General features: G+C 35.6%; 2 protein-coding genes and 1 long non-coding RNA gene across 3 annotated transcripts; 1 reads left to right on the forward strand and 2 right to left on the reverse strand.

Annotated features, from left to right (window-relative positions):
* On the reverse strand, window positions 1-2118 carry LOC135079116 (protein prenyltransferase alpha subunit repeat-containing protein 1). The gene is made up of 3 exons (XM_063973713.1): window positions 1906-2118; window positions 1418-1812; window positions 1-1301 (listed from the first exon to the last, which is right to left on the reverse strand). The coding sequence occupies exons 1-3, from the start codon at window positions 1983-1985 to the stop codon at window positions 436-438; spliced, it is 1341 nt and encodes a 446-aa protein (XP_063829783.1). The 5' UTR covers window positions 1986-2118; the 3' UTR covers window positions 1-435.
* A 2272-nt stretch (window positions 2119-4390) lies between these two features.
* On the forward strand, window positions 4391-4964 carry LOC135079285 (protein kish-A). Its single transcript, XM_063973902.1, has 3 exons — window positions 4391-4501; window positions 4599-4708; window positions 4778-4964. The coding sequence occupies exons 1-3, from the start codon at window positions 4499-4501 to the stop codon at window positions 4881-4883; spliced, it is 219 nt and encodes a 72-aa protein (XP_063829972.1). The 5' UTR covers window positions 4391-4498; the 3' UTR covers window positions 4884-4964.
* A 225-nt stretch (window positions 4965-5189) lies between these two features.
* Window positions 5190-9909, reverse strand: LOC135079286 (uncharacterized). Its single transcript, XR_010258771.1, has 2 exons — window positions 9762-9909; window positions 5190-8733 (listed from the first exon to the last, which is right to left on the reverse strand). It is a non-coding gene; the product is annotated as an uncharacterized LOC135079286 (long non-coding RNA).
* Window positions 9910-10910: the final 1001 nt, after the last annotated feature.

The raw sequence follows: 10910 nt of genomic DNA on the forward strand, positions 1-10910 counted from the left end.
TACTGGACAGCTTTTATTGTTATACAAAACATGTCTTTTTATGTCTATTCTGTATAAATAAATATTGGTAAAAACAAACAAAACAAATTAGATACAAACTAGCTCAACTACTTAGAATAAAGAATTTGGTGAAATCTATTTTTATACATTCTCACCTATCCTATCTAAAATCATCTAGCTCCGTTATTTATTACTTCATTCATAATGATGTGTACATTATATAAAAATGCAAATGGAAATATGTTTAAAATACATAATATTACAGTACAGTTTTTTACAGACAATGCTGCTTTGGATCACTTTATTATATTTGCAATCATTGTTATAGGCAGCAATAGCCAAGAGTATTAAAGAGATTTTTATGAATATCATTTTATAAATGTAGATAAACATTATTTAATTTGCATATAATTTTAAAATTTTCATTCATATAAATCACATCACATTGTTAAGACCCTCAACAAATCTCAAGTATTTTTCATGCCTACATGCATAATTGTCGTCATCTTTCTGCCTCTCTTCAACAAACTTCTTCTCAAGATTCCTTAAGATATTGAATAGAACACTGGAATAGATACGATTGCTATCATACCTCACAATCTTAGCTTGTTTTTGCCTGGATTCGTCCACACTACACACTCCACAACTTCCCTTGACTAAAGCTCCATTCTGTCTGGCCACACCAAAGTGATCATACATTACACTCATTATTTCATGCACAACAAACCTTCTATGATACCACATTGTTTCATGATACTTATAAAACCTTAACAACTCACTATTCAACACCAACTCGTGGAATAAAATCTCTAGTTTCCTACACACCTGAACATGGTCCATAGCACAACCGCATGTCTTGCTTGTATAACAAAGAAGTAGATTGACTAAATTCTCCTCTGAATATGACAACAGGTCATCTTCAGAAGCCTGAATAGTTACATCGTTGGGGAAGTTATCTGACAGTATCCTGACAAAACTCTTCCTTAAATTACAATTGATAGTATTTTCAAAGGAATGCCATCGGTCAGAATTTATTAAAAATATATTTTTAATGCAAAACTGTCTGTAGTGAAAACAACTATAATCTGACACATGTTTGGATGTCCATCTCTCTGAAAATTCATACTCCTTGATGTAAAGGAAGTGTAAGTCAAAGTTTTTGATAGATTTGAGTTTGTTTACAACCCAGATGCGGTGATTCCAGCTGTGGTAGTTGTTGGGACTCTTGTCTGAAGCCAACTCACATATTTGAAGTTCTGTAGTTATGAGATTATCAATAAAATTGCTCTGCAATGTGTCATCTGCAACATAAAAACCAATAATTCATTCAAATAATGCAATATTGTTATAAAATGAAGTTACAAAGTAATAGCAACATCAAAATACTTGAATAATAATAAATAAATTAACACCTCACCTTTTAAAATAGCTTCCAAAATCCATCTTCGATAAGAGAAAGCATCATTGCACTTGGGTTTTCTTGAGAGTACAAGTCTAGTAAATTGTAATTCATTTGTCTTTTCTAGAAAAGATTTTAGGACCATTTCGCGTCTCTTGTTCCACAAAGATGTCAGCTCAGGGTTGATGAGTAGAGTTAGGTTAAGTAACCTAGTTAGCCTCTCACAGTTTATTGATGATGGCTTCAGGGCCTTGCGTTTTAGCTTCGCGAAGTATTTATCCATGAGCTCTGAATAGCAGTACATATACACATGCTTCACGCACCACGACTCCAGCCCCAGGCAATTATACAAATGTAGGACAGGCGATTTGTTACAAAAATTCGCTTCGGCGGGCACAATGTCAAATGCGTATCTGGAACGGATAAACACAATGATTATTAAGTTTTCTTTGTCTTGCAAACATCTAACACAGTTGGAATATAGCCCAATTTCAGTAAATATTTACAAGTCAGCATTTTTCATCATAACATTGTCCACGTCTTTTATGATTTTTTCAACCAGAGCGAATTTATCTTCGTCCATCATGTAGCCGGTTCACAACTATATTAACTTGAAACTACATCAATTATTTAGTTTAGAAACCTGTAATAAACTAATAAATTAATTAATTCCTCGATTTAATCTCGCTCAAAAATCAAAACATCTGACATTGACATCTTTTGTGACAGTGACAGACTGACTTGACAGCAGATGTGCTTTACTGCATTACTGGCAAAGCTTTCTAAACTATACATTCTTTTATTGTTTTTGTTATTTTATGTAATGGATAGGGTGAGAATACTTTTAGAAATTGTAATGAAATTGTGATGATCACGTATAATTTTATCTTTTGTTTGTAACGTTCTTGTTATTTTTTTATTCTTTATATTTATCTATTCCATTGCTTTACTTCCACGTAAACAGTGTTGCTAGTAGTTTATAATTACTATTTATGTAACTTTTAGTAAATATACTGACGAAGAATATTTAATTTTCAGAAAAAGCTTTTTAAAGTCGAGTCACTCCTGGGGGAGCTGGGTAACCAGACCGTTCTGGGGAGGGGGGTGAGCCACCCCGGCCCCCCCGTCATACATTAGTTTTGTTTAGGATTAGATCAGGAGAACGTAGAGGCATTTGGGGCCGCCCAAAGACCGGGGGCCCGGGGCGGGCTGCTTCTGCCCCCCTGTTAATCCGCCACTAGCATTCTAAGGTATTTTGCTTTAGAGCAATGTTTTATAACCTTTTTCATAAATGTATGTATGAAATATTACCTACTATGTATTATGGAAGCAATAAACATATTGAGTATTGAGTATTGAAAAAATATTTTGCGACCCTAGTATGAAAAAATTTTTTTGTGACTGCCCGACCGCTCACTTTTTTTTCCATGCATTTTATAATGTTACAAATATGTTGTGGGCATAGCTGGGGATTAACTCGTTAATCCGTTAATCGTTAATTAACGAAGTTAACATTTCTATTAACGATTTAACTTTTAAGTTAACTTTAAAAAATGTTAACGGACTCGTTAACTTCCGTTAAATTATCCTAAGTCCGTTAATCGTTAATCCAGTACCTACTATTTACCAAAATGATACAGCAGGCAGGCTGAAAAACGCGTTCTGACAAGTACGTTCGGGCTTCCAGAACTTCCAGAACCCAAAACAACAGTTTTTGTAACCAGCTCACTAACGACACTTGTTAGTATGTGTGGGACAACTCTTGCAACTGAATTTAAGGCCAGTTTTCCTCAACCGATTGAGCTGAAATTTGGTATATTTATGTAAGTAGGTATGATGAAAATGCAATGTTATGGTACCATTGAGCTGGTCTGATGATGGAGTCATGAGGTGGCCATAGAAGAATAGAATAGAATAGAATAGAAATCATTTATTTAGTCTCTTAAGACACGGTACATATTTGTTCAAATTATACATAAAGCAGTTTGTAAGTGCATGCGTGCTCTACCGAATGTCGGCATGCAAAAACTTAACAAAAATGTCACATTAAATAAATTAAAATTAAAAAGATGTCCAAAGATGGTGCTAAATTGTATTGTAATTGAACCAAGGCTTTGAGATTGAGATACTACTAAAAAGTGTAAAATAAAATGATAATAATAGGGATGATGACTGGGTAATGAAATCGAAATTCTATTTAGTCCGTCAGACAGATAATTAGAAAATATTAGACTCATATTTTATATTTTTTTCCATAATCGAATAATTACAGTATTATATTGAGTTGAAATGTCGCGTGACGTCACTTTTGAGTAAAAATTCTACTCAAGTGTGACGTATCGCGCATTTCAACTCGATGTAGCACTGTTATTATTTAATTATGAAAGAAAATAAAAAATATGAGTCTAATATTTTATAATTATCTGTCTGACGGACAAATAATTGAAATTTTGTCATCTAGCCTATTTAAAAACTTTTTTAAAAACAAGCTTTTATTCTGAAATGCAGTTGTACTAAAACGAAAAAATAATTGTACTTATGCAACGTTTAAATAATTTTGAAAGCATGTAGCGCAAACGTAAAAGAGGAATAAATTCCATGCGCGATACAAGCTTTCGAAATTATTTGAACCTTGCATACAATTATTTTTTTTGTTTTATTATCATGTGTTAACGGATTAACGATTAACGTTAACTTGCGTTAAATCTTGCGAAATGTAACGTTTTAACGTTTAACGAAGTTAATTTTTTTATTAACGGTTTAACGATTAACGAAGTTAACTATTTGATTAACGGTGCCCAGCTATGGTTGTGGGAATCGGATATTTAAATCCATACATCATTAAAATTTATTTTATGATTTTTACTACCTATCGCGACCCCACCTATAGAGGCTTGGTGACCCCCCAGGGGGTAGTGCGCGACCCACAGGTTGAAACACACTGCTCTAGAGTTTAAATCAGTTCATATTAGTACTTTTAAGAGTTTACGCAGTATGCAACACCACACACGTCATTGTCACTTGTTGTCACTACACAATAACAAAAAGTGTCCGAAAATTAGAATTTTCATGATAATTTAATTATTTTATATTTTCAAAATGGTAATCATACTTTTATTTAAATTAGTATATACAGTAAGACTTGAGTTACAGTTTAAATAATCTGGCTACAATACTAAACCTGCCCCTTTTGTTACAGAGTGCAATTTTTAATTTTCAAAGTTTGCTGTCTGTTATTTTGCTATTGATCTGCACTTGTGCATATTTGAGATCATTTTTCCCAAGTCTCATGGACAGAAACAAAACTGGGTACGTAAAATTGAGTTTTTTAAATATTAGATACCTACTATCTTGCAAAAACATGTTTTTTGTTTTCAGGTTAATGGGAACATTCTGGAAGTGTGCAAGGATTGGAGAGAGGAAATCTCCGTATGTAGCTGTATCTTGTTTAGTTATGGCGTTTTCTATTCTATTCCTCACATAAAATTTATGTAAAATTAATTATGATAAGTTTTAATCACAGTTAAGTATGTACTACTATGATAATATATTTTATTGAACCATTTATCTGTTGATCGTAAACTTTTATTTCATTTCCACAATATAACAATACCTATCAGCTTGTTAAGTACCTGTCCGGTAAGAGGTACTTCACAAGCTATTAGCAATTTAGGATAGTTACTATTTCTTTGTTCATGCATTTAATGAGGCTTTTCACAAATGGATAGAATGTATAGACTTGAATTTAACTAGAAACTGGTTGGTGTTAGTTTGAAATAAAACAACATAATTCATTTCTATAATTTTATTTTATACGAGACTGGATCTAGCACAGATAAAAATTTAATAGAAAACAGTACACACTAAAGGATAGAATATAAAGAGATTACAAAACAGTCACAAAATCTAGTTTATGTATTTCTAATTGTTACTTACTTTGTCGAACTTATACAGATGAAACACGTTTGTTTCAGAATCAACTGAAAACAATAAACTTTTGTAACACAGATTAGTTCGGATGCAACCTAAAACTTGAAACAAATCTGCCTGTTATTGCAGATATCAACAAGTGCTTATCAATCAATATAATTGTGATTTAAAAATGATCATCATCAAAATAAAAAAATATTCTCAGTAAATATTGCATTGAAAATAATAAATAAAAAATATTATTATGTCCACAAAAAATATAGATATTTTATCATATTGTATAATTGTAGCAAAACATCTAAACAAATATTCGATATTGACAATTGAACTGTAACTAATTACACAATCCCATCTACAGCCACTAATTATTTCTGAATCAGAAAAAACATGTCAAAATTTTAACCAAATTCTATTGTTATAATAATTTTTGAATTTCAGTATCAAAAGTTTTACATTATAAGGGCCGAATATTGCAATATTATCACTCTTTGTTACAATTTCGTGGAAAATCTAGTGCATACATTATATACTAACACTTCTAATTGGAGCGTAAATCAGTCTAGACATTGTCCCTATCATAAGCTAAACAACACACTCGGATATAGCAGTGGCACTCCACTAATCCTAAAGCTAATGCTAAATAAATAAATGAACGTCATAACTTCGATGCATTCAAGCCAGCAACAAGCTCCAATTCTTCATAACTGTCACAGTCGATTCATTAGAGAATCAGCGATTTGTTTTATGTAGGTAGTAAACAAAAAGAGCATAGAAGGATAAAAACAATAACAAGGGTCAATACCGCGTAATTGGCTCTACTAAAAACATTCAAATGTGACTTTTCCGTAATGTATTATTTCAGACTTAAATAATATCAGTTATGTGTTCTTCACATCTTATTGTTGTATTTTATTCTTCTATACTTTTTCGTTCAAGGGGTTAATTAAAAAATTGGTATCCCAGTCTCAATAAATGGAACTTAATTTATAACATTTAGGGAAGCATTATTCAACATACTATTCAGTACTTGATAAAAATAGAATCAACATATTATACGTTTTTCAATACAGTATCTCTACAAAAAAGCATAATATAGTTAGATGTGAAACTTGCTTTTTATTGCTATTTAATAATGCCCACTATTAAAGAAACAAAACTTAGTTAATAACATATCGTGAGCGATCAAAATAGAATAATAAGTACAGTTTATGGCACAAGTAAAATAATGTAGATGAAACTTCGTATAAAAAGGCAAATGAAAAGTATGAACTTATTACTTTGTTTAACTAGAAAATTTTGTCATTTTATAACTTTTTAATTGACAATAAATGAATGTTTAAAACGCTTTAGAACTCAAGTCTTCAAATAACCAATAAAATCACAGAGAAAAATGCAGTTATTTATATGAAAAGGAATAGTCAATAATTATCACAGAGAATCAATAAATACAGAGTTGGTGCACTGCAATATTTTAAGTGCTACGTCACATTTATAAGGTTCTAATAAAGTAAAGAACACCATTCGCCTAACCATGTCTATCACATTCATAATATTTTGCTACTTCATTTTTGGTGTCTTACCTGTGATGGTCGTCGATGCCTACACTAAAACTACGCCTATGCAGTACTTCTTATGACATACTTATTTAGTACTAACCTACACAGGAGAGCTACATGCCTGAGTCTGAAATATTCTTCAAAGTTCCTTGTATGATCAATAACTTAATACAGATCCTTTACCGGTTCAAGAGGGTTTCAAGAAAAGAGCAATGTACTTTTATGTTCCTTATGCAACAGCCTTTATTACTAAACGTATTTTAAACTCTTTGGTTAATTATGAACTTTGTATCATTCAAAACTTTAGTGCCTGGAAAATCAAAATACAATCAGCTCACCTGCGCAAGTTCTACATAATACTCAAGTATAATATAAATGCTAAATAAGTTGTACACATAATAAAAGCAGTAAATATAAAACTTACAACTAAATCGTTACGTAATGATTAAAACTTTTTAAGTATATCCACAAATCTAAATGCGTGCGATCGAACCTTCGCGTTTGTAGCGCGCCATATTAGCTTTGTGAATATACCTTAAACTGAAGCAATCTCAGTACGTTACAACTAAATTCAAATCCACCGTTATTGATTTTAGGATCAAAATCGGCTGACTATCAGCTCGAATATTTGCGATTACCAATATTCATAAGTAAAGTTCCCGGCGTAGTCAGTACCAAAAGAAACGGAGCACCTTTTACGAAATATTATTCCAATCAAGCAATAATCTACCTCATTGCATTGAGTTAGAGTCTAGATGCTGTTGTTTTCTGATTCATCATTGTGATCTCACTATCTAGACATACAAGGGTGTCCATAATTTGATACCGCTGTTCCAGAACATTTATAAGCGCATCGAGTAATATTAACTGACTCGAGTATGAGTCAGTAACATACTTCTGGCAAATAAAACCTTTAATAAGCTTCACCTTCTCCGTAATCACTTTGTGACCTTATAGTGCACGACACTCATCCAAATTACTCATAATTTGTGACCTTTTCAAATGCATTAATTACATGAGTATCCATTGTCTTTGGAAGGCAACAAGTTGTGAAACTGAACCACAATAGGTTCAATACTTTATCATAATCTACGCATCTAGCACGTCTACCCTTCTTACACATACACCCATGAACTTAATGAAATAGTAAATGCTCATTCATAAAAAATCTTAATAAATAATGTCTATAGTCTGGTCCGTGAGCACGTAGAATTTTGTCCAATGACCCCAAGCTACCCATCCTTATTGCTCGCGCGTAATTATGTTGCTATCGCGCTCGCACACTCACTGCGGGTGCCAGTCGCACAGTCGCGACAACAATATAATTACGCGCGAGCGATAAGGATGGGTAGCTAGGGGTCATTGGACAAAATTCTACGTGCTCACGGACCGGGCCTTAATAATAAATGTCTCACAATACTAGAGAGCGTCCACATAAATAAAATGCTTTATGGGCAGTTTAAAATTAATTAATACAATATGTTGTAAATTGTAATACAATTGCTACACCATGGGCGTTTAAATTAATTTTTAAAACGTGAGACAGGGTAATAATACCGAAACATTGTAATTAAATTCGGTGCGATAATTACCTAAAGAGATTAATTTTATTATAAATGTAATATTATCTATTGTTACTCTAAAGAGATAAATTTAAGCGGTGTAGTTTTAAACGCCCATGATTTTTGGCACGAGGAAGCATGGAAATAAATGTTGATTGCGTAATACGAGATTATAACATAATTGCTAAAGCTAACAATGACTACGCGTGTCCGACTAAGAGATACAACTTATCCTAAACCTTACTTAACGCGTTACCGATTTCCGATGGAGTTACGGCAAATTACCCTGAAAGAGATGATAAAAAACATTAAAATTGTCCACAATGTAGGTAGTTTTGATAATAGATAGCAGGAAATATATTTATAGGATATACAATTATTATTAGGCTACACATTTCGGTCCGGTCCGATCCGAGGAAGTTCACTATTTTCTGTTCGATTTCGCTGGTAGCAGGACTTGTTCCAAGTCCGTCTGGCTAGCTACCAGCATTTCGCCTTTAGTCTAGTCTGCGAGCACGTAGTTTTGTCTAATGACCCCAAGCTACCCATCCTTATCGCTCGCGCATAATTATGTTGCTGTCGCGCTCGCAACTCACTGCGGGCGCCCGTCGGACAGTCGCGACAGCAATATAATTAATTACGCGCGAGCGATAAGGATGGATAGCTTGGACAAAATTCTACGTGCTCACAGACCGGGCTTTAGTGTGACAATGATGAAACAACAATGTTGTATTCCGGCAGTCCGGTTGAGGATTTCGGGTGAAGCTCGCTTTCACCTTCGTCCTGCTCATCACTTGTATCAGATAAAAATTCAGGCCAAGAGCTTTCTCGTTGTGGATAAAAAAATGTCCTCATGATAATGGTATGTAACCCTGGGTTGCACTATCTTATAACAAATGTCAAACTCCATACAAAAACACCGGATTTATAGTTACGGTACCACTCGACTCAAGTACTGGACTAGTGGAACAAGGCTTGATAGCTCCGTGAGATACGACACGCAGATGTGGTGCAGCGTTGCTATAGTTCGTTTCATCCACGAAGACGCGCGGGGTCGAGGGAAGCGGGGAGCATAATCCGACCAATCCTAGCTTCATAGTTGGCATTGGCAGCGTTGCAATTGGTTAGTTGTCGTGAGTGCGCGCGCAAACTCGTGGATGAAACGAACTATAGTTCTTTTACTCACCAATCGACTAGTGCGAACAAGGCTTGACAGTGCTTTTATTTTTCGTTACCTGGGTCCTATCCTATCTAATAGTGAGGATGTCACCCTATGCAAGTAAGAGAGTTTTGTTTTCTATTTTGTTTCCTCACCTGTGTCCTATCTGATCATCTCGAGGTACTTGTGTTTGTGCTTGGTGAGCATCTCGGTGACGGTGACCAGCTTCCTGATGGCGGGCTGGCTCTTGGCCAGGCCTTGCAGCTCCGTGAGATGCGACACGCAGATGTGATGCAGTGTTGCTGCTATAGTCCGGTCGCCGAGCACGTAGAATTTCGTCCAATGACCCCAAGTTACCCATCCTTATCGCTCGCGTGTAATTTTGCTGTCGTGACTGTGCGACGGGCGATCGCAGTGAGTGTGCGAGCGCGACAGCAACATAATTACGCGCGAGCCATAAGGATGGGTAGCTTATGGTCATTGGACAAAATTCTACGTGCTCGGAGACCGAGTTTTAGTTCGAGTTGTAGTCGTGGATGAAACGAACTATAGTTCTTTTACTCACCCACCACTCGACTAGTGCGAACAAGGCTTGACAGTGCTTTTGTTTTTCGTTACCTGGGTCCTATCCTATCTAATCGTGAGGATGTCATCATCATGCCTGGCAAATAAGAGTGTTTTGTTTCCTCACCTGTGTCCTATCTGATCATCTCGAGGTACTTGTGTTTGTGCTTGGTGAGCATCTCGGTGACGATGACCAGCTTCCTGATGGCGGGCTGGCTCTTGGCCAGGCCTTGAAGCTCCGTGAGATGCGACACGCAGATGTGATGCAGTGTTGCTGCTATAGTCCGGTCGCCGAGCACGTAGAATTTCGTCCAATGACCCCAAGCTATCCATCTTTATCGCTCGCGTGTAATTATATTGCTGTCGCGACTGTGCGACGGGCGGTCGCAGTGAGTGTGCGAGCGCGACAGCAACATAATTACGCGCGAGCGATAAGGATGGGTAGCTTGGGGTCATTGGACAAAATTCTACGTGCTCGGAGACCGGGCTTTAGTTCGTTTCATCCACGTAGACGCGCGGGGTCGTGGGAAGCGCCCCCTGCTTCCCTCGACCCCGCGCGTTGCGGGGAGTTTGATCCGACCAATCCGAGCGTCATTGTTGGCATTGGCAGCGTTGCAATTGGATAGTTGTCCGTGAGTGCGCGCGCAAACTCGTGGATGAAACGAACTATAATTCTTTTACTCACCCACCACTCGTCTAGTGCGAACAAGGCTTGACAATGCTTTTATTTTTCGTTACCT

This window comes from Ostrinia nubilalis, chromosome 16 (assembly GCF_963855985.1).
Source record: "Ostrinia nubilalis chromosome 16, ilOstNubi1.1, whole genome shotgun sequence".
Classification (NCBI taxonomy): Eukaryota; Metazoa; Arthropoda; class Insecta; order Lepidoptera; family Crambidae; genus Ostrinia; species Ostrinia nubilalis.

Coding starts and splice junctions, on each gene's coding strand:
- LOC135079116 (XM_063973713.1), bottom strand. CDS start 1,985: ATGATGGACGAAGATAAATTCGCTCTGGTTGAAAAAATCATAAAAGAC. Junction 1,813..1,905: donor ATGATGAAAAATGCTGACTT/GTAAATATTTAC, acceptor TATCCGTTCCAG/ATACGCATTTGACATTGTGC. Junction 1,302..1,417: donor TTTGGAAGCTATTTTAAAAG/GTGAGGTGTTAA, acceptor TTTATGTTGCAG/ATGACACATTGCAGAGCAAT.
- LOC135079285 (XM_063973902.1), top strand. Junction 4,709..4,777: donor ATGGACAGAAACAAAACTGG/GTACGTAAAATT, acceptor TTTTGTTTTCAG/GTTAATGGGAACATTCTGGA.